We start from the raw sequence: 23,714 nt of genomic DNA, 5'->3' as shown, positions 1-23,714 counted from the left end.
CCCAGAAAAATCGATATAAACATTTGTTAATGAAAGAACAAGGTCTGAGGCAAGACGGTGGCAGGAAGCAGTCCGTGGAGGCCTGGCGGGTCGGCCCAGGGACCCCGGAAGGAATGAGGCTGACTGAACGGGGGGAGGGAGGCCTGGAGCAGAAAGACACAGACAATCAACACCTAAAGTTTGACCCAGTTCCAGCAATGAGTGAAGGAAAACTTCTCATACTGGAAACTCCAACAACCAAGATCAAAATATTTCAAAGATAAAAGGATTCTATCTTCCTAATGTGTCTTTTTCTCTCTCTTGTCTAATAGGGTACAATTTTAAAATACTTATATCAGACTTGCAAATCAGGCTTACACTCACCCACTGAAAGTGTCCATCAGCCCTGCAGACTCCCAGCGGCGCAATCCCCCCCACGACTCGTGCCCGCGCCTCCCCACCTTCCGTCGACTCGTACCCGCACCTCCCCACCTTCCGTCGACTCCTACCCTCGCCTCCCCACCTTCCGTCGACTCCTACCCGCGCCTCCCCACCTTCCGTCGACTCCTACCCTCGCCTCCCCACCTTCCGTCGACTCCTACCCGCGCCTCCCCACCTTCCGTCGACTCCTACCCGCGCCTCCCCACCTTCCGTCGACTCCTACCCGCGCCTCCCCACCTTCCGTCGACTCCTACCCGCGCCTCCCCACCTTCCGTCGACTCCTACCCGCGCCTCCCCACCTTCCGTCGACTCCTACCCGCGCCTCCCCACCTTCCGTCGACTCCTACCCGCGCCTCCCCACCTTCCGTCGACTCCTACCCTCGCCTCCCCACCTTCCGTCGACTCCTACCCGCGCCTCCCCACCTTCCGTCGACTCCTACCCGCGCCTCCCCACCTTCCGTCGACTCCTACCCGCGCCTCCCCACCTTCCGTCGACTCCTACCCGCGCCTCCCCACCTTCCGTCGACTCCTACCCGCGCCTCCCCACCTTCCGTCGACTCCTACCCGCGCCTCCCCACCTTCCGTCGACTCCTACCCGCGCCTCCCCACCTTCCGTCGACTCCTACCCGCGCCTCCCCCACCTTCCGTTTTCCCAACTGGCATATTTTGATCGTCCTAGTCTCTGTCGTTTCTTTACTTTTCAAACTATCTTGAATTCCTGCTTCAGTTCTCTTGCCTTTTTTGGATGATACGTGTTTTAAGATGAGAACATCATAGAAATAGCCATTTTTTTTATTCAGCGGGCACCGTTGTGGGTCAGAGCCGTGCAGCCCAGGCCACATTGCGAAACTCTGCATTCCTAGATCCAGGCCAGACCAGACCCCGACTTCTCGGGCGCCTAGGACCCCAGATTGGATTTCAATTTTCCTGGCCACCCTCGAGTTAGTGGCAGGAGGCTGTGTCCACGTCACCCTGGCTGGTCATAGTCACACTGTACCACGTGCTGTGCTGTTCTTTCTACAAATACCGCATCTCTCACAAAAGCTGTGTTGATTCTTCCCAATTTTGGTGTGTCGTCCATGACCTCCACGTCAGCTTCCAGGAGGCCGCGATGTTAGCTTCCAGCTCGCAGGAATGACGGTCTCTGTGTGAAGCTAAAGCCTCCGGATGCAGAAGATGAGCATCCTGTGCCGGCCCTTCATTCACACCCAGTTCTCGGGACACAAAGCCCGCATTCCAGCAGATGTTTCCCAGTCCAGATGCCAGGTGATGGAGACAGGTGCACCCTAGGGCTGGGCGGCGGTGTGGCCGAGCACCAGCAAGGCAGGAAAAGGGATGGGGGATTTGCGTCAGGGGGTATCGTTTCAGACTCTTTCCCTTTCCTCACTGCGTGGCTTCTGGCAAGTCATCCAAGCTTGTGAACTTCAGCTTTCTTCTTTGGAAAAAGCAGCCCTAGGATGTGGGCCTCCCAGGACTTTGGGCGTGGAGGCGGTGGGGGCGGGGCAGAGCTGGGCACTCAAGACCCTCTTTCCGCAGGCCAGGCCGCGGGGGTCAGATGCTGAGCGACTTTCCAGAGCCCACAGAGCGACTTCACTGTAGGCTTGGCTAGAAGCCGGTCCGCCCGGGCCTGGCCTCGGCCCCTCCAGTCGCTCTCTCCCACGCACACACACCCGGATTTCCAGATCGCTGCCCAGGGGCAGCCTTTGGCTTGGAGGGCAAGCACAGAGGAGGACTCAGTCTAGACACCAAAATCATCTGATTCTCAGTTCATCGAAATTATGGCTTTCTCGTGAGGCTTAGTTACTCTCCTGGGGAATAATGACTGCCTCCGGGAGCTGGGCCAGCTGCTGGTAGAGACTGTGCTGTCTGCTGTGGCCCCCACCCTGTTGGCTTCCTCTGGTACCCACGTCCCGCCATCCCGCCCCTGCTTTGTCCTTCTGAGGAGACTGGGATGCCTTCAGAATGCGCAGAGTGCCCCTTCAGCAGCAAACGGTGGAAGCAGGGGCAGGGCGGCTGGTGCCGTGAGGCCGGCAGAGAGGCACGACCGTCTGAAACCTGGGCCCAAGGAGGGAATTGGTCTCCCCGCGCTGGAAGCCGTTCCCGCGTGCGAGCCTGCAGGAGGGTCTGTGACTTCCATCGTGAGGACTGGGCTTTGGTTTCAGCCTCCGAGCTGCTGTGTTTGCAGGCAAGACTCCAGCCCTGTCTTCTAACTGGTGGAGAAACAGTCCCCATCGGCGTTGATGGGGTGCAGAGGCTCGCTCGACTTCCACCCAGAACAGGAGGACCTGGAGCTCACAGTGGACAGGACCCGTGGCCTTGGCTGGCATTGGAGGTTTCTGCTGGTGCCCTGGTCCAGGAGAAAAGAACATGCTTTCAATTTCTTCCAACACTGTGCTTCGGTCCAAAGACAGCTGAAGCGAGGCGAGGTTTGGGGCTATCCCACAAGTTCCCGCACAGAGCACGCCCAATCCCCCAGCACAGCCGTGGCTCTGGGAGTCCCGGGAGGTCAACAGACCCCGTGGGCCATGTCTCTCTGGGGACCTTTGGGGTAGCCAGGCTGTTATGACCCACAGAGAGCAGGGGCGAGCGACCAGACCCCACGGGCCAGCACGAGGGGCCTGAGGTGTCCCCGGCTACTGGCGGGAAGGGACAAAGAGCTGATGATCCCTGGGATTCTTCCTGGGAAAGTAGCTGGTCTGCTGTGGACTGGAAACAAGTTCAGTGAATGACCTCGGTGAATACATTCTCGTGAGCCCGGCAAGGATTGGCATCCCACTCGTGGAGAATAAGGGCCCTCCGTGTCCAACTCCTCGGCCCGAGAAACTGACACGAAGGTTCATCGGTCCTTCCAGCAGCCAATCTTACAACCAAAGGATGAAGTTTATTTATTTTTAACGTTCTTTAAATTTAAAGAGTTTATTGGGTCAATGGTGCTTTTCCTGATAAAATAAATGCAAATCTTTGTGTTGGGATGAGGCGAACACAGTCTCCACATTCATACAGATTGATCCGTATCCTGCTTTGGCCACTTACAAACTGGGCAGCCTGGACTAGTCAGCCGGAACTAGTTAGCCTGGACTAGGTAGCCTGGGCTAGTTAGCCCGAACCTAGTTAGATTAAACTAGTTAGCCTGGACTACTTAGCCTGGACTAGGCAACCTGGACTAGTTACTTGGCTTTTTATGACACCTGGTCTTTTTATCTCTACAACTGGGAAAATAATATCCATCTTCTCCATCTTAGGGGAGGATGACATTAGAGGAGTTAAGTGTGTGAGAACCTGACGCTGTGCCCAGTGAGTCGCACGGACTGATGAGATCAGACCAGAGAGAGAGATGGGACAGCGCCAAGTACTGGCGGCCACTCACTGCCCCTTGCTTGTGGGAGCTGAATGCGTTCCCCTCGTGCCTGAGAGTTGGGCTCCTCTTGGAGCCTGTGGGTGCCAGGCACGTAGTCCTGTCCATCACACACACCCACGCGTGCACACACGTATGCACACACACAGCCCCGCATGGAGGATGTGCTAAAGCAACACCGTTCGTTGGCTAGGGAGAGGGCTGGACGCAGGTGCCAGTGCTCGTGACGCCCAGCATGCTGCCTTTGCCAACAGGCTGCGCCATCTTCCCTGGACCCTGTCTTTAGGATGACGTGGGCGGGGCAGTCCCACGTGGCCCCACGCCTGAGGGTTCACACACACTACCAGGGTCCATGCTTTGTCTTCAGTAGCACATACCAAAGGGACGCTGGCAGCACATGATTCTGATCTTCGTGTTAGGACACTGAAGTGCCAACTGAGCTTTGCATCGGTGGGACTCAGACTCTCCCGGGTGGACCCAGGGGGCATCATGGCTGCAGGGTGGCCTCTCGAGGCCTCAGGAGCCGTGGTTCATAAAGCTCTGAGGCTGGTGTGCGTATCCGGACAGCTTCCGGCCCTGATTGTGCACTGTCGTCCCTGGGGGGAGACCATTCACAGGGCCTCCCCTGCTGGAAGGCCAGGCCTGCCCTGCCCTCCTCCACCCTCCGCGCCCTGCTGCTCGGAATTTTCCTGCACATTATGGAACCTGCAGCATCAGGGGGATGATGGTTGCCATGGTAACTCACTCCTTATCATGAGCCCCTCCCGGAGTCAGGGCTGCGTGCTGCGGGGGGGGGGGGGGGGGGGGGTGCTGCCGGGGGTGAGGAACGTCCTCCCTGCCCTGCGGGAGCCTCCAAAGACCCCCCCACCCCGGGCAGTGACACTTGTCCTGTGTTTCGGGCCCAAGGATGGGCCCCCAGAGACCTTCCCACACAACAGCTAATGAGACAGGAAGATTGAAATGACTGCCGCCCCTTGAAGCCTCAGAGATTTCCCAATTATAAAAGTTTTCCTCTTTTATTTCTTCCTCTTTTCCCTTCCTTCCTTTCCGGGAAAATCTTTCCTATTCCTCTTTATAGCTTAAATAATAAAAATCATCTTCAAAAGTGATTCCTAAGAAATGCTTTTTCGGTGTAGGCTAATGAAGTTTCCATGAAAATTCACTCTGGAACAACCATATTTTAAAACGATTTTCTTAGAACTCAGATCCGAAATTGCTTTCCGAAACACAGGTAGATACTGTACCCGCAGACCTGCAGCGTGATTTGCCAGAAGCCCTTTGCGCAGGCGCATCTGTTCGCCGTAGAGCTTACGTAGGCGGGGAGCTGCGTGGACAGTGAGTTGAATGTGTGTGCGCGGCCCGTGCGGAGTCTGCGGGCGCACACGGTTGGAGATCCTGTGCGCCCGCAGACTCCGCAGGGTCAGGGAGGGCCACGCGCAGCCTGAGGCCCGTCCTCCACGACAGCAGTGACGCCGCCAGGACGGCAGCTGTCACCTGTCATTGCCTGACTTCCCTCCCGTTCTTCCTTTGACCCTCCGGCTTCCTCTCCGCGGGCAGATGGCGATACACTTGAGGACAGGACGCTTGTCCCAACGTGGTGGCCGGGAGTTGGCAGGGCCCGACTCGCTAGAGCAACCTCCAGTGACGGAGGAAACCACGCGGATCCATTTGGGGGCCCAGATCACTGTGCGCCAAGACAGCGCGCGCCCACACGCAGGGGGCTTGTGTGTATGGCCGACCAAGGTCAGTGCAGGGCGTGCCTTCCTACCAGAGCCTGCGGTCAGCTCAAGAGCCCCCTCCCGGTCCAACGACTGCGCCTGGGTGGGCTGAGGACGCTCCTTCGCCTGCTCTCGATGGGGGCCTGCTCTGAACATCCCGCCTCACCCGCGCCTTCGGACCCGCCGCCACCTTCTGTCGATTGCCTGGGTACTGCCCTCTCACCCTGGCTTTTCCCTTTCTCTCCTCCCCATTTGAAGGGACCTTCTTCTTTAGAAGATCCTCCCCACTGGCCCCCCACGGGGACCCCAGGATGCTCCTCCCACAAGCACTGCCTTCCCCTCTGCACCTGCTACCTCTTCCCTCGGGTCACATAGCAGGCCGCAGTTCCGCCCTGGGCTCCAGCTGATGGCCGCGATCGAGCCCCTTTGCCACTTCCTGCCCTGGGCACCAGACAAGTGTCGCCGAGCCTGTTTGGTCTGTGACTCGGGGCTGATGTGGCAGAAGCCACACAGGATGCTTGTGAAGATTACGTGTGTCAGTGGTGACCTTAGGGGCCCCCGGCAATTATTGGCTTTTACTGAGTGATTGCTGAGGGCCCGGGCTTCGGGGAGGGGCTGTCCTCAGCCACCCTCCCTGTGGAGCCCCAGGACATGCACTCTGCCCTCTGGGATTTAAATGGGTGCAGGGCGGTCACCCATTCCTCCACGAGAAGGGGACAGGTCAGCGGTCAGATCTCTGTGACCTAGCCCATCTTAAAGCTCAAACTGTATGGCTTTAGCTCTTACTCCTGCTGGGGAGCTGAGTGCCGGCGGGCAAGGCTGTCTGATACTGTGGGTTTCGAGGCTGGGGTAGGCGAGGCTTGTGCCCCGGGCAAGCACAGGCCAGCTCACAGGCCCTGAGCCTCTCACCGCTGTCCCGGTCCGTCTGCCTCCACGTCAGACTTCCTGCAAGGGTGGGGCTGTGCACACCTCCCCCTCCGGGCAGAGGCCCCTCCGCACCCAGCCTGCGCCCTACACCCAGACACACAGCAGTCCGGCGGCTCAGCCCCCTGACACCCCTTCAGGGTCCTCAGTCCGGCCTCCCCCGAGAGCTGCTGGGCGGCAGCACCCTGGGGCCAGCAGAGCCCCCGCTACCTGGGACAGGGCTCCTGTGTTCCCCTAGCTGCAGACGTCCTGCTGAGCATGAGAAGGACATTGAGGACAGGCCGCATTCGGTGCCACACGCCTGAGCTGTAAGGCATCCACCCCCGCTCCGTGGACCTCAGGGCCTTGTCTGCTAACCAGAAGACCAAACAGCACAAGCACCGCTCCAGGCAGAAAGGACGAAACCATACACCTGCGCATCCTTCTGTGGTGCCGGACACTGAGCCCGGCAAGGGAGCAACCCAGGGCCGGCTGTGTCACCGCTTGGGCCCCGCCCGCCCTCCCAGAGCCCGCGTTCAGATGAGTGAGTGACACATAACCCGGGAAGGCACCCGGGGCTCTCGGCACTGAGCTAGAGGTCAGGCTGGGGCACAGCAGGCCTGAGAGGAAGGTTCCGGGAGGAGGTCAGAGGGATGGCACTCGGCCAGGCGTGGTGCTCAGCTCAAGTGCGGTTCGGGAAGGCTGGCCATGCCTGCTTAGAGAGGAGACCCCTCGTGGGGGTGGAAGGCTGGTGTGAGAACGTGGGGACCTGAGGCAGGGCTTTCCAGGCGGCCCCAGGGCCTGTCTGTCCCGCCGGGAGCGTGTCCGCTCACCTGCGGAGACATGGGCGCCGCAGAGAGGAAGAGATGGCCGGTCTCCCCAAGGGAGGGACCCCGGCTGCCCGCTCGGGCTGCCTCAGGCTGTGGCACAGCCCTGGCCCCCAGTCCTGGCAGCCCTTCGGGGTGGTTCCTCGTTGGTGCCAGCCCAAACTGTCCTGGGCACCCCCATGCTCCCAGTGGTCTCCCGCCTTGTTCTTGAGCACAGGTGTCGGGCCAGGACCCTCCAGGAATGGGGCACGCTGAGAAAGCCCTTCCCGAAAGTGGTCCCGGGCCCTTAGGGACGTTTGGGGCAAGTGCCCCTCCTCCTTTCCCATTGTGAGGGCGGCAACTCTGGCTCCTGCCGTCTTCTCTTTTCCAAACTAAAATCTCCAAATGCTTTGTTAACTTTTTACTCGAGTGATACGGTTCAGGTCCTCTTGCCCTGGGCCGCTGCGGAACGTACCGGAGATTCACGGCTTCTGTCCCGGCAGGAGTCAGGGCACAGGACCAGCTCGCGGCGGGCAGCGTTTTGCTGCAGCCCACGTCCCATCGTGGGAGGAGGTCTGCCCCACGAGGGCCAGCGTCTTGGGGCAGCCACGTGTCCCTCCCGTCTTCCGCGTCCATGTGGCTTACCACAGTTGGCTTCTCACCTTGTTTCTGCAGCACATCTTTCTCTCTTCGTTCCGTCTCTTAACTTTCTCTTTCAACAAAGCACGATGGGAGACGCCCCAAACTTCAGGGCGGGGGCCAGGTGTGGGCAGCATCCTTTGCTCACAGCCTCCAAGGTGCCCGCTGCACAGACCCACCCTCCCTTCTCCCAGGTCCCTGATCTTCAGTTAAGCCTTCCAGTAAGGAGTGGGAGTCTCTGGAGGAAACGGTCTCTGGTTTTCCCTCTAAGAGGTCGAGGGGTTGGGCCAAGGGCAGGCTCCATCATTGTGGGGTCTCCGCCACAGGACACGTGTGGCCGGGCTGCTGGCTCTCAGCCCCAACTCCGGGCCCCCGGCACCCCCAGAGCTGCAGGGTCTTCTGTGGATGCCTGCGCGGGTCCTCGGTCCCTCACTGCTGTCCTCGGCTCCCGCCTGCCTTGCTCTCTCCTTCTGGACTTGGCGTCCCCGTCTTGAGCACTTGCTGGTTCTCATCTTGTCCTCAGTGGACCGTATGTGCCCTTCAGATTCTGGAACCAGCACCCGGGGTCAACTCTTACAGCTGCAGGGTGTGGGCCCTGAGCCCCTCGGCTCTCTGGTCGGCCCCTCGTGATCGGAGGGAAACCACACGGTCAGTGGACAGCGTGACTCTTAGAAACTGCTCTGGCTGCGTCCTTGGTATGGAAATCTAGAGAAATTTCATTGCCCTTTCCTGTTCTCCCCTTCACTCTGCCATTTTTATGAGACACAAGGGGTCCTTGCAGATCAATCACTAAAGATCTCGAGCAGATGAACAAGTGAGCTCTGTCTTCAAGCACAGAGGAGCCCGGCGTGAGGAGCACGCCCCACAGCAGCTTCGTAGGGCAGGAGCTACTGATAACGGGGGACATTACAATGAGTCTAGCTGAGTGCGGCAGCACCGGGACACAAGACAGGGCTGTGCTCATCTGGGCTTGGCAGCTCTTTGTACAAATTTAAACAATAGACTCCACCTGTTTGGATCTGTCTCTTTGCCTGTTTAAAAAAAAAAAAGATATTTGATCAATCTATTTCTAAAAATTTTTGCTAAACTAAGAGTCTCTGAAATCACTTCTATATGTGACCAAAAAAAAAAAAACAAGGAGAAAGGCAGAGCCCACAGGAAGAAGGCTAGAATGCCGTTCTTTTAAGAGAGATGACAGAGCAGAAAATAAACTAAAACATAGCTTACAACCAGGCAGTTACAAATGAGAGGTTGGGGCAGGAGACAGGGTTTGGGGGACTGGAAGGGAGGGACACAGAGCCCCAAATGTGAGAGATGACAGAGAACCCCGGGATCACACAGGACATGACGGAGTGAACGATTGTTTCGTCTTTTCTGGTTAGAACAGAAAATGTTTTCTCTGAGACAAAAGAGAAAGTCAAAAAATAAAAAGACCCACAAACATGACAAACCGAGGAGAAACAGAAATAGGAAGAACCTTAGCAGTAGGAACAAGGGTCTCTGCTGAAAGGGAAACTGGGTGGCCCCAGAGCCGCTCCCTCCCTCTGTCGCCAGGACCTGCCTCTCCTAATGCTCACTCACGTCTATGAGCCCTAGGAAACTCAGCTGCTTGAAAATCAGGTAAACCTCCTTCATTTAACTTCAAAGCAGTTTCAAACTGTCTGTGAGCAGAGAAGTGCCCCTGATGTCCCCCAGTCACTGTGGCTTTTACAGCCCGAGCCACCAGCCACGTGGACACCACGGCACACTCCCACACAACTCCATGTCTGGCCCAGCAGGCCACTCTGGGCCTCGGTGTCCTCAGATGGGAAGGAGCCATGTCCTTGCTGGCCCGTGTGCCCTTCGGAGCGAGGTGTGGGCTGGGACATGCACCTGCAGGTAGCCGTAGCTTAGCCGAGGGAGGGTCCTCGTGGTCACGCTAGGTCATCCGTCTGTCTCAAGTGCAGTCCACCTGGTTCATGATGCTGAGGAAATTGGCATGGCCGAGCCGGCAGCCTCCGCAGGGCACCCCCTCCCCAACCCCGTGCCACCCCGATCAGGGACCCTCAGCAGTGGGCACGACCAGTGGGATACGGTCTCCTGGGCCCTCCCGTCCTTAGAGGAAGCATCACGAGCAGTCGGGGTGCCCGTTCCTGCACACCTCACTCCCCTGCCCGTGGCCAGAAAGCATCCCCTGCCACAGCACGCACACAGGCATGCCCTTACAGACCCGCTCTCCCTACACACCCATGACTCTGGCTGCCTGGGGGCTCAGTGCGACCGGCAAAGGTGAGTGCCTCCTCGTGGGCCCCGCTCGAGGTCTCTGCATGCCCCGGGGTGACGCCCGCCTCCCCAGGGCGCGGTGCGCGCGGACGCCACGCAGGAGAGGACGTTAGAATGCTGGTTTCTGTTGCCTTCGCTCAGCCACACCAGTCACCTTCTGTGTGTTTTTTTTTGCATGGGTCCTCCGAGTCCAATTCCAATTCTGACTCCGGCCGCCCCAGTCTCTTGTTTAGCCGCTCCACTGCTGCTGGACGTGCATGTGCTCCGGCAGCAGGTTCCCATGGACACACCCCGTTAAGTGACTGGGACGTCAGGATGTGCTAGGTACGTTCGGCCGCACTGGACAGGAGCCTACTCCTGGATGCACCTGGGACCTCTCAGCGGGCAGCAGTGCGGTGTGGCGGCGAGGGCCCCCGTTAGGCTCCCCTCCGCGGACAAGGAGGCAGCATGACCGATGACTTAAGCTTAAGATGTGTAGGCTGCATGTTTGGAAACGATGAAACATTGCATGCCGCATGAACAGCAGAGCGGCTGCGGCACCCCCCCGCACCTCGGCTCCCTGTCCCCGGATGACGGGCGGGGGGCATCCAGGCTCCGCCTCAGCTCTGCGTGGGGCCCTATGTCCGCCCCCCCCCACACTCCCAGGGAATCCCGGGGCCCAGTCGGGGAAGCACAGAGGGGACACAGCACATGTTAGGTTGGTGGTGACCTGAAGCCGACGGCAGGCACGTGAGCCCCTAAGTCAGAATGCAGACCTGCTAGAAAGATCCCCTTGGTCAGTGGGCTGTGCATGAGGGAGCCATCCCCGTGGACTTCACAGCGTGCCGCGTGAGCTCTGGGCCTCACGGCACTGATGCGCCTCGTGAGCCACCCCGACGTCCACCTGCTACTCCCACCGCACGCAGCGCCTCGGCGCTCCGCCCACCAGGGCCCCGGAACCAGAACTCTGAGTGTTAGCCACAGGATCACGCCCGGCTTTCTTAGTGCTCTGAAGCCTGACCCATCCAGAAATGCGATCTGAGTCAGCAAAATGAGGTGGTTTTTTTTTTTGTTTTTTTTTTTAACCACGTTAAGAGTACCTTTAAAACTTTTTTTTTCATTTATGGGTTTGTTTTGAGTGTAATTTAAAAAGAAAGGGAACCCCGGGGAACCAAAGGAAAAGATGTTTTTTGCTTCCACGTTACGTACATCAGACAGCAAGTCTTCCACCTAAATTCTCCTGACAGCACAGTGTCCACTGTACACTTTGAAATGTGTAGGGTTTCATAAGGAATTTCCTACACATCCCACATAAAAGCCCTCGCCCGACACCCGAGGAGACAGGATAAGAAAAACTCTAGGTGTCAGGGGACAAAGAAAGAAGCAAATCCAAAAATGCTCCCCCCCCCCGGAACTGCTTCCGGCGGGGTGGGCACTCAGGGTCTGCAGTGGGCAGCACCCCAGACAGCCCCCTGGGGGCGAGCGGTGGTGGTGCAGCTGGAAGACCCCAGCGAGGGCGGGCCCAAAGGGGGCCAGGGCTTCACTTCCAGCTCAGAGCGTCCACCCCACGGCTGTGTCACCGGCTATTTCTGGCGGGAGGCGGGCTGGGGGATGCTTGGAAAATACCATGTGCCCGCATGGGGACCTCTGTGTCCAGCTGCAGAAAGCTCAAAATATGCATACTTAATATTGAATTTCCAAAAAAAAAGAGAAAATCATTGAATGCCTTACAAGTTAAGAAGCAATTTGCAAGATTTTATCTTTCCTTGAGTTTCAGGTAATATATCTAAGAAATTGTGCAGAAGTAATGTATATTGCTTTTAAGTGACCTGGTTTCATTCCATTTGGGGAGAAAATTGCAGAGGTATGGCATAAGAATCAGTATATGTCATTTTTCCATTAGAAATATCTTTATTTTGCACTCCTCTGAATTTCTTTATTATTTCCCATTTATATGACAAAAAATCAAAATAAAGAAGTATATTTTCAGAACCATATGTCTTAAGGCAAAAAAAAAGTGTTTTTTGAATTGAACTTTTTATATAAATGAAACAAAGACATATATGTGGCCTGAATCATTCCAATTTACAAATACATTTTACTACTAGAGACAATGCCTAATTTTACATTTTCATGTTTCTTTTAAAATTGAGGGCCATAAAAATTATTTTTTATATACATTCTGTGGTTTACTTCCTAAGTTCCCTTGATAGAGTTGCCATGGAAGAAATGAGCAAGAAAGATTGTAAAAGGCCTTCCCACGAAATTCTTCCAAGAACTCGAGTATGTCACTCTGACATTTGGTATGATCATTCCAGATCTTCAGTGAGTCCTCTTCTGTATATTTTTAGCTATTCTACTCAAATCAGGGCATGTCTGCAAGTCAACCTTCTAGGGCAGTTTGACGAGGTAGGTCGACTACACAGTGAGGATGCCGTTCAAACACGTCCACAGTGCTTTCAGCCTCCATAAGATTTTTAAACATAAGTAATCGACTCTCATCAAGATAAGAGATCATGAGATGGCTCCAGATATTTTTTTTCCTTTAAGTTGATTTTGGGGGAGACAAGCTCGGTCTCCCCCAGCAGGCCTGCCAGCTCAGACTGAGCCAGACGTGAATGCCATGAGTCCTGGGCTGGTGCACTCAGGGTGGATTGCCTCTCGGTCTTCAGGCCAAGGTCATTCCCCAGGAGGTAGATGGTGAGAGATTGGCCCAAAGGAGCCGGGTCTTAGCCACCTGGTGCCCAACAAGGATGTCTCAGCAGTGCATTCGGGTCCCCCAGAACAAATGCTTGTGTGCATGGAATCTGCCTTGGACTTTTTCCGAGGTGCTCATGACGTATCGCTAACAGGACTGATGCAACACGGTTGACCGGTCTCAGCTCATGATGTGTAGTAACAGGCACTTTAGTGTGGACATCCGTTCAACTGGGAGAAAGTGTCCTGTTTTAGATGTCTTTCTTAATATAACTATTTATCAAATCCTCATATTTATTTTCAAAAGAGGGGAGCATGATAGCACATGGAGGAAGCACTTTAAAGATATTCTTATCAATAATTAATTGATGATACAAGTTGTCAGTGGATTTAATGATTTCCATTTTGCCCACCCTATCTCAGAACAGGGGTTTTGTAAATGGGAGAAAACAACACGGTAGTAGGTTGTATGTCTTGCTGAGGGACAAATCAGGGACAGGCAAGAAGCAGGGTGGTCTGTTGTCACATTTTTGAGATGTGCGCCAATGCAAAATCATATGGTTTTCATGATTATGTATTTTAATGTATAGACATTAAGTTATGTTTTGATATTAGGGGATATATCTCATGATCTCGTGATATATCTCATGTGGGTTTGATCAGTGACAGTTCCTATATAGGTCCAAGCAGAATGTGTCCTTGGGTTGGGAGTAGTTGAGAGAAGCCATGAGCACACAGGGCGTTCTGGGAGGTTTGGGCTCACAGGTCTCGTTGATGTCTTAGATCCACAAAAGCAACACAAACCCAGTTCACTCCTACTTGAGAAGGACTAGTTCCATGAAATCAGAAATCCAGAAGTTTTGTGAATGGTCCTGATATTTTTTTTTCAGATTTTGCTTGGATTCTGCAAAACTTAAACACTGTTTAAAACATTTTATCATGATTTTTCCCATTGCCATTCTTAAATGTCTTTTTAAGACCGATATTTCCAGCCAGATGATAACATGCACTACCCCAAATTATTTTCTCTTGGTGTTACTTAAACCCCAAGACAAATGCAAGATCATGGATAAGGCACAAATGTTTTTTGTCTTGAAGACATCCATGAGGCAGCAAGTCTAGCTCTAAGATTATTTGTTCATCATGTGCGTTCTCAGAGTATTTCCACCAAGAGTACCTTTGGAGGGGAAGAGAAGCGATATTTGAGGCAAGTGTTTTATGTCACAGAACTTTGCATCTCTAACCACGGGAACTTAAAATAGCCTTGGTGCTCTTGTCCCTGGTAACTGCCAGGAAGCGCGGAGGGCTGTGAGGGTCTGGTGTGCTTCCCCGCGGCTGCCGAGGACTTCGGCGCGGAGAACCTGTGCCTGCCTTATGGGGAGTTTCCATGGAAACCCAGTCAATCTCTTCTGCCATTTCAAAACCCAAGCTGTGCGGCACATGGTACTGTCTGATTTTATCCACAGGGGATTTTGATTACCCACATGGGCCTCCCTTCACAGAAAAGATGTGCTCTTAGATGGGTAGATGCAAATTGAATTTTTGTAAATCGATTTTACACCACCCCATTATCAAGGGTCCTGGAGCTGGCTCCATCTGAGAAGCAAAGACCCCTTTTGTTAGGTGAATAATCACTCCTTCATTCACCGACTTCAGAAAATTGTATTTTTGAGGGTTGAGATTTCTTAAAGCTAGGAAATCTGTATGTAAATCTAAGAATTTAAAAAAGCCTTAAAGTCTTAAACAGCAACAGAAAAATGACTACGTAGAGCTGATAGAAGAAGGAAACCGTTCTGGGCTGCCTTATGTGGTCCAGAAGCACCACCTAAAGATGAAAGAGCCGAATTACCAGCCCTGACAAAACCGGGAGCGGCTGGGCTGTGTCAGGGGAAGGCAACAAAGAAAGGCCGTGGGCTCCTCTGAGCAGGCATCCCAAGCCCCAGCCCTGGGCTGCAGCGCTGGGCTTGAGCAGGCAAAGGGGGTGAAGGCAGGAGAGCCTCCCTGGGAAGGAGCCCAGGGCAGGCCCGGGTGCAGCTGTGCAGGGGTGTGGCCGGCAAGGAGCCGACTCGGGTCACACAGCCTGCACGCTGCAGGCCTTGGACTCCGCCCCATCTGCCTGACTTGAAGCCTTGACAAGAAGAGCAAACCTTTTAAGAAAGCAAGAACTCTTTCTGGAAATGTTTTTTCTTTCCCAACACAGTGGAAGCTCTGAAAATGGGCCAAATCAATATTTTGTTTGTTGTTTGTATGGTGATGGAGGACATTTTAAACGCCTCTTTTTTTTTTTATTGCCTTTGTAAATGGCTTAAACACACAAAATCTACTCTGAAAATCTTTCTCTCTTTTTTTTTTTTATAATTAGTCAAATCTGATTTTCATTTGCATTAGTTTGGTTATAATGCCTCACTTTAAATCTGAACAGAATATGTCAACCTCCTACAGCCCTCACCAAAAAAAGGCATATTGAAAAATTTCTACTCGTGTTAAAATGAATAAATTTTAAATAAATTTGCACTGAGTGCTTAAATTAGGAAGAGTTTGGGGATTTTTTTTCTAAAGCAAAAAGCAAGGCCAAGTGTATATTATTGGCTAGTAGGAAACATTTCTGTTTCTTGATACATTTTCCAAACAGAAAGTTGCATGAAGATGAGCTTCTCTTAGAATGATTTTTATTGCTCTCAAATCTTCCTCCCTCTGTGAGCGCTCTGGGCTGGGGCTCTACCGACATGAGGTGCCCTGTGGGAAGTCAGCCAGCGAGGTCGAGTCATCCCCCTTATTATCTAGAAAGTAATTACTTAGCAATCGGCAGAGGAGTCTTGTGATCAAACTTTAATTGTACATAACCAGCTGTTACTTTAACAAAAATCAGGTCAACAATCCGATTTCGGGTTGTTGCTGTTCTTGATACATAGATTCCACTTTAAACGCCCCATTGTTTTGCCTCAAATGCCTGTTTTAAAAATCCTGGTTCCAAGTGTGCACACCAGTGATGTTTGCCTCCCCACTTGCCTCTGTGTGCCCTCTCAGTGGGCTGTAAACTGAACTCTAACCTTTAATATGATACAGCAGACACCAAGGTCCGTACCTCGAGAGCTAGTGCTCTGGCCCCTTTCTGAGGACTGAAGGAAGTGTAGACAGTGTCCGAATACCAAACACTGTTTACGCACGTGAGTGTCGGCACAGGACGCCCCCAGTCCCCTCCCTGTGCAATGCCGAGGGACCCGCAGGGCGCAGGGGAGCGAGTATTCACTGGCCCCGGCTCAGCATCCAGTTTCCACCGGGACTCTCTGAGTGCAAAGCAACTGAAACTCCTCAGAAGCAGTAGACATTTATTAACTATTCAAAATGTATGATTTTTGTCCTTGCCAGGAACTTGGGGGCTCCCTGAGTAGGGGCGGGGCACAGGACGTGATCCAGGTGTTACTGCTGGGTGCAATGTTGCTTACTAAGTCTTTTCATCCTTGGTGGAGTTTGTGTTTTTTTGTTTTTTGTTTTTGTTTTTGTTTTTTGTTTTTGAAATATAGAAAGTTTTTGGAAAAAAACTTTTTCTTAATTTTTGTCCTTAATTTTTACATTCCTGGTAGGTACAAGAAAACTAAAACAGCATGAACTGAAATGTCTTGTAGTGCCACCTGATTGTTCTTGAGACGGCTCATTTAGGAAGCTGTATGAAGGGCAGTAATTATAAAACTCTTTTTATAAAGCACATTCTGTCCCATTCGGGCAATGGCAGTGTGGTAGTTAAGAACCCAGGGGACGTGGCCTCGCTCGGCTCAAACAGGTGTAGTGCAGGTATCGAGAAGTACTTGCCATACCTGGTTGATCGAGACACCTGGCCTCCACTCGGGTCAGTTAAAAAGGCTTCAAGGCAACTCAAACCTACCTGATTGCCCAGCGAATCCCAGCGCTCCGCTCCAGGCTGCTGCCATCACGGGGCTCGGGATAGCCAGTTAGCCCGACTTGCCAAGAGTCTGTTTCACGGGAGCCCATTATAACGCTGGTGTTCCCAGTGTAGACCAAGAACAGTCTCTCAGTCCTCTGTGCACACCCCTCCATGTACAAATCTTGCTTCGCACGTGGCTGCTAAAGCTGACTCCCACTGAAACCAAAGTAACAAGAAGGGAGGGTGACATGAAATATTTGGAGGGAACAGACTCTGGAGTAAATAGCATCAGGACCAGGATGCTCCAGGGCTTATTGCAACCGAGGCAGGTACTGACATCCGTGGTCCTTCTGGAAAGTGCCGTTGTGCTTGGAAGGAAGAAGGGAGCCAAGGTTGGTATCTGGTGGTGTGGTTAGTGGGCACAGGGCCCTGCTCCCAGCCAGGAAGCTTCCGGCTCCATTTGTCTCTTTCAAGTAGGGAGGTGAAGCATTCAGGAGTTTGCTTTCTGGATAGAGAAGGGAGTTAATTGTTCAGGGGATATTCTTTCTCTCAAGTCAATTGCCCATTGTGCATTTTTAATTGTAGGTGCCCCACCCCTGGCTGTGATGGCTCTGGGCACATCACCGGGAACTATGCTTCTCACCGGAGGTAAGCTAGGCGCCTGTTCTCTTCCGCCCTCGCCCCTTACCCCCCAGGCATGGGTCAGCTTTGCGCACACTCAGTTTGGCCCACACCTACATACGGTCTACAGACTTGGACTGCAGAGCAGCGCTGTCCTCAGGGGGTCCTTCCTTGGACAGCAAGCGCACCTCCCCTGGCACGCACCAGGCCCCACCTGCAAGAACGTTTCTCAGCTCATCCAGCAGTAGCCTTTCCAAATCGGAAGAGTGCAGGGAAAACACCCATCGTGGGCATATTATAAGGTCCCTGGGACAGTCACTGAGAGGCAAGCGTTCCAGCACCACTGGGAGTTGGCCTCTTAAACAGGAAGATGTGAGCCGCCGGGCTGTCCAGCCATTCTAAGCGTGGAACAGAGCTGAAGACGTGGAGACGTGCTCCACGGGATTCCTCGCAGGCCCTGGGGCTCCCGAAGAGAAGGGAGTGTCCGAAACGCAGCATAGAGATCTTGTCATGTATGCCAGGCCATACGTCAGAAGTGAGTTGAAAGAAGCTTTGGATACAGTGTCTTCACAAAAGTGGATCCAGACCTGTGGCCAGGTGCCCCAGTTTCATGTCCTGTTCCATTAGTGGCAACGAGCCAGGGCCAAGGTAAAGACAAGGACGTTCATGAACGAGGACCCATCCAACAATGGAAAACAGTGCTACATCCAGAAAATATGGACACTAAGTTACACGGTGCTGTCGCCTTGTCAGTCTGAGTTTCAGATGATAAAGTGGACGTTCCTAAAGTCGATGAGCACTTGCGCTTCAAGTGTATCTCCCACAAGAAGAATAAAGAAGAGGAGGGGGAGATAGAAGGGGGGAGAGAGGGAGAGAGATGGGGGGCGGAGAGAGACGGAGAGGGGGAGAGAAGGAGAGAGAGAGAGGGAGGGAGGCAGGGAGAGGAGAGGCCCCTCAGAGAGAGTGTGAGCCGTGGGCTGCCCACCAGAGGGAGGGTGTTTGACAGCCAAGCCCACTGAGTGGATGGTGTGGAGCATGTGGCCGCCCGCGTGGCCCGGTCACCGTGGTCAGAGCAGGGGGCGCTCACTGGCTGCTAACACGGTTCGGACAAGGGACACAGCTCCCGTGGCAGGTTGCTTCCTCACGGGAATCCTCCTGGGAGCCTCGCACTTCTGTGCTCACGGTGCAAGCAGGTTTCGGCAGCTCCAGGCTGGGGCACGCACAGACTCGGAGTGCCCACGGGAGAACTGAATCGTGGGGTCATGGGAGGATTCTTCACGCTCCCCCTCTCCGCCTGGGCTGTCCACCTGGGTGCTGCTGACACTCAGGGTCGGACGGTGCTCTGCTGTGGGGCATCAAGGAACCTCTGGGCTCTACCCACCAGACCCAGCAGCACCATCTCCACCGCTCGTGGCAACCCAAGAAGTCTCCAGACATCACCAAGTGCTCGCCAAGACCACCCCCAGGGTCAGGAGCAGCCTTGTCGCGCTGAGGCGGTTGATGGGGCCGGGCGGAGCCTGCCACTTTGCGGCGATGCAGAGATTGTCACCACCTGCAGTTACCTGCCAGAGCAACATGGCTGCTTTAGAGTAAATTCAATTCAATTAAAAACTCCAATTAAGTATAAAAACTCAAGTCCATTCTATGCTACTCTTTATTTTAATTTATCTTGAAAAGAAATGTCTGAGTGCTCACGTGGCCAGAACTTCCAGTGTCAAAACGTGAACAGTTGCTGGTCACTTGTGTCCAACCACGGCAGGAGCTGTACACAGGCCACAGCCCTTGTCCACAACGACAACAAGGATCTTTTCTTGAGCCGGTCCTTCCCCAGCTGCCCAGCGTGGTCCTGCCTCCTGGGCTCCTGAGGGCCCCTCACCCCCCTGACACGTCATCACTCACGCAGGGCAAGAGACCCCAAGGCCAGGAGGTGTCCCCAAGCATGAAGCTGCATCTGTGCTTTCCAAAAGCCTGCGTGTGCCTCAGACACCCCAGGACCGCCTCGCAGGCTCAGAGAGCAGCCGCACACAGAGGGTTCCAGGATGTCCCCTCATGACAAAGACAGTGTCTGCTGAGCACCTGCTACAGGCACGGGGGTTACTGAACACTTTGCCTCTCTAGTCTTGCGGTGCTACGAGACTGTTATCTTTGCCCTGATCTCATGGAGGAAACCACACAGCAACCACATTGCCGCCAGTCGAGGCCTGACTCCCTGGGGCACGTCCACGTGCCAGGCTCCCCAAGCCATGCCTGCCTGACGCAGACAGGTCGCCAGGGCCTGAGTCGGCAGCAAAAGGAGGGGACCAGGGTCTCTCCAGGTGGGTCCGGGGTCCCAGGCACAACAAGGACACTCCTCGGGCCTGCTCAGCGCGGCTGTCGATCCCCACACGGGCGCATATCTCTTCAGCCAGAGCGTCAGGGACACAGCGCCTCTCTGTCCACCACGGCAAGCCCCCACACGGCGCTCCCTAAGTGCCCACCTGGACGCTGCCCACGCACCCCACCCCAGCCTTACCCCCACCCACAGAGGGCAGGGGTTCTGAAAGTGTTGGTGGTGTTTCCAAAATCCATGAGATCTCAGATCAAGACTCAGACACGCCACAAGCCCCCGCATCAGCAGCATGGAACCATGGGACATCTATGTAGGAGATGTCATCGTGTAGAGTACGATACAAATGTCACCCGGGATTCCCGGATCCAAAACCGTGGCTCGGAGGTGACGGGTTCATCCAGGAGGCGATTGGAGCCCGGAACGAAAGTGGTGGTGGCTGGCACAGCGGGGGTTGTCTGCAGGTCTCCCCACCCAGCCGGCAGGGGCCAAGGGCGCACAGAGTCCCCGCTGCGCGAACGGCCTGGACAAAGGTGAATGAGCACACGCTCAGAGCTTGTGGCTTTAGTGGTACGTGCTACGTAAGTGGACAGCGTCGAGCACAGCGCACATCACCCAAGGGACAGGGCTCCCTGGGCTCCCAGGCCTGGCGGTCAGCAGGGACCCCCCCCCCCCCACCCAGGAAGACGTCTGGGACGATGTGCCTGCGAGCAGATGGATGGAGTGGAGGCGGGGGCCGTGGGGACAGACACTGGTGGCAGGGCCGGGCCCCGGGAGCCTCGTGTGCATGTGGAGGAATTTGGCGGTGAGCCACTGGAAGGTCTTCAACAGAGAGCCTGAGTGCAGCTCCCGTGAGCGCCGGCCTGGTCTAATGCAGTGTCTCAGAGGGAGAACGTGGCCGATTTCAAAGACGGACACGCTGGGCCCGTGGCTGTAGCAAGGACGGAAGGGAGGGGCACAAGGAGCGTAAGCACGGTCAGGGGCCCAGGGCAGGCAGGACCTGGACGCGCAGATGCCGGGGCTGCACCAGGCTCCAGAGGAGCGTCCCAGGGGCTGCGGGTGGTCCCCTGCCCTGGGCCAGGAGCGCCCGCCGGCTTCAGGTCACGGTGACCTGGGCAAGAGCACTTTTCCAGGCAGAGATGAGGAGCCAGACCGCGGTGAGGGCAGCTGCTGAGCAGTCAGAGGTGGGGCAGGAGGACCCCCACTTTCCTAGGTTTTACCTCCAGACGGAGTCGGCAGGGGTGAAGGTAGCTGGAGAGAGAGAATGCAGGCATACCTGGTCTTTCCCGTGCCCCTGCCGAAGGAGACAGGTGTGAGGGGGGTGGGAGCTCATGCCGTTGGAGACAGGAAGGGCTGGCCTGGGTGCCCGAAGCCGCAGCCCAGCGCCCAGGCCCCCCACGGCCGCCCTCTGACTGCGGGCGCTGCTTCTCACCGCAGAGGAGCCCAGCGGCCTCCCAAAGAAGGAAAAAGGCGGAGGACACGGGGTGCCGGGGACAGGCCTCCCACGGGTGGAGCCGCACCTGCACCTGAGAACCCGCGTGCTCGGGACGGAGCCAGGCCTGACCCGGGAAGGACGCACCGCGAGCCCGGGCCCAGCAGGAACGGCGGCCCGAGCCCCGCCTGGGCCACTGCCACGCGTCTGCCCCGGGCCCGAGGCCACGTGTCCTGAGTGTCTCAGTAAAAGGCCTAGTTTCTGGTTCTTCCGTTCTTTGCAAGGAATCCCCTTTATTCTACATATTCTTGTGTATGACCCTCCCGTAAGAGCCTATTGTCAGGCTGGGCGCACGCCCTACATACGTGAGTACTTTTCTGTCCAGCTGGACATTTTCCTATAGGTAAATGTGAGCTTCTATTTCCAAAATTTTGACAATTCCTCTGTACCTTCTGCAGACACACTGAAGTCTATACCATGTTCCCTCCGGAGGGCAGGGCTGGGGAAAACGGGTCACCAAGAGAGACCCAGGGAGTGCCTGTTCTCTTCCTCCAAGCGGCCCCTTCTCTGCGCCTGGCCGCCCATCCTCTCTCAGCCAGGCACCCCAGCCTCTCTCCACGCAGAGGGGCTGCCCCCAGAAGGACGCTCCTCCCAGAGTTTGTGTTCGCGGGGAGAAGCTCCGGCTTCTGCAGAAAGCGGGGTCCGAGCAGCCACTGCGGGAAGGAAGCCAGCGGGCGCCAGCAGAGCAGATGTCTCCTAAAGCCCTGTCCCTTCTCTAGTCTTTCAGGTTGCCCAAGAGCAAAGAAAAGCGGCATCAGGATAGCACAGAGCAAGGAAGACAAAGAAGACCAGGAGCCCATCAGGTACAGGTGCAGGGCGGGCTTCCGGCAGGATCAACGGGGAGGAGGGGACATCAGTCACCCCAAGGCCAGATCCAGAATCTGCACCCAGAGCCCCCTTGCTGGCCACCGAATGCACCATCTAAATAGCAGGTGGTGTAGCCAGGGACTCTCCACCATCTGACGCTCTTAGTAACGGGACCCCGGATGCTTCCCTCTAGCCCTGGGGGATGGACCCCAAGACGCTTCCCTCTAGCCCTGGGTGGACCCCGGACGCTTCCCTCTAGCCCTGGGTGGACCCCGGACGCTTCCCTCTAGCCCTGGTTGGGAAAAGCAGTTCGCTGACTGAGAAAGGCAGATCCACAAATGTCTACGAAGGTATCAGCTCTAACACCGAAAAGCCAACATTGGCCGACATTCCGGCTTTTGAGAATCGTGTAGCTGCTGTCTGCCTTGCTCTCAGGCAGCCCGTGAGAGTGGGTGCCTGGGGCTTCCAGCACACGGGCAAGCCCCTCAGCCTGGCCGTCCACCCAGCCATTTGCCCCAAACTGATGCCCAGAACCCAGGTCCCAAAGATCCCTAAGATAAACCTGGCACTGTCTTCCTGAAATGTTGATCTCAGTGTCTTTGGAGAAAATTGTTTGATTAAAATGAAATAAAAATTAATTAAAATAAAAAGTATTAAAATAAACCTTAACAAAGTAAATGGGCACTATAAATTTTGTAGAATGTAAACTTTGCCATTAAAAAGAAAATGCAAAACCCACCAGTCTGGGGCCTGTGAGGGGCCCTGATTGAATCACACCCACCTTCTTTGAGATTACCATAGGTGGTTGGGGTTGTGTGTCCTTGGCCCCTCAGGAGGTACCCACGGGGGGAGGTTTCAGAAGCAGGGATTCGCCTACCATTGACCTTTAGCTCCCACCAACGATTTTCCCCTTTTATTCCCCTAAAATGTACCGATGGTGTACCATGTATCTGCACTAGCCAGACTTTATGAAATACTATCTCCCCTGCTTCAGATACTCTCTGGCTGGAGGCTGTTTGATGGCCTGTGGAGAACACGGCCAAGCAAACAAATGTTTTCTAGCTCTTGAGAAAACCATGGGTTTATAAAATCATAAAAAATAATCCTGCAATTTCTCCTTGACTTTGCATTCTTCTACCATAAAAACTGTGATTCTGTCCAAAAGTGGTGTCTTTTAAACAGACACCTGCACCTCACTTGCTACAAGACACGGATTCTTTTTCCCATGCTGGTGTGCAACATTGTTCACCAAGAGCAGACACTCTGCCCCAAACAGCCCCCTCCATAGGCAGCTGACCCGGCATTCCCACAACAGGAGGTCCCTCGATTCGCCGCTAGGTGGTACTTTCAGAGATTTTCCTCTGTCTTTGTCTTTGCTGGAGCAGAGCGTGATGGTCTTTCTTTGAGCCAGGTTATTTTGACCTTGCTGGAGAGGCCACCAGGTATATGGCGCCAAGACCCCAGAGTGTGTCTCTTCTGCTCCCCAGATGTCCCGTTCCCGGATGTGACGGCCAGGGCCACATAACCGGGAAGTACGCCTCCCATCGAAGCGCGTCGGGGTGCCCCTTGGCCGCCAAGAGACAGAAGGACGGGTACCTCAATGGCTCGCAGTTCTCCTGGAAGTCGGTCAAGACGGAGGGCATGTCATGTCCCACGCCGGGCTGTGACGGGTCAGGGCACGTCAGCGGCAGCTTCCTCACACACCGGAGGTGAGTGGCCCCCTGTCCTGGCACCGGGCCCGGGCAGCCCCGCCAGCAGTGTCCGTCACGGCCTAACTTGACACCCCCATTTAGAAAGAGAAGGTGG

The 23,714-nt window shown here is 54.9% G+C and overlaps 1 protein-coding gene across 16 annotated transcripts in view; it reads left to right on the top strand.

The window, feature by feature from the left end:
* Positions 1–23,714, top strand: part of MYT1L (myelin transcription factor 1 like) — a 419,036-nt gene that overhangs the window by 367,663 nt on the left and 27,659 nt on the right. For all 16 annotated transcript variants that reach the window (XM_027623405.2, XM_027623404.2, XM_027623410.2 and 13 more), the window contains 3 exons: positions 17,248–17,310; positions 21,821–21,904; positions 23,396–23,617. In XM_027623405.2, coding sequence (XP_027479206.1) covers positions 17,248–17,310; positions 21,821–21,904; positions 23,396–23,617 — 369 coding nt within the window. The remainder of the gene's footprint in view (positions 1–17,247; positions 17,311–21,820; positions 21,905–23,395; positions 23,618–23,714) is intronic.

The sequence above is a fragment of the Zalophus californianus genome, chromosome 8 (assembly GCF_009762305.2).
Source record: "Zalophus californianus isolate mZalCal1 chromosome 8, mZalCal1.pri.v2, whole genome shotgun sequence".
Classification (NCBI taxonomy): Eukaryota; Metazoa; Chordata; class Mammalia; order Carnivora; family Otariidae; genus Zalophus; species Zalophus californianus.
The sequence above is the reverse complement of the archived record's forward strand: the minus strand, read 5'-3'. Positions and strand labels throughout refer to the sequence as shown.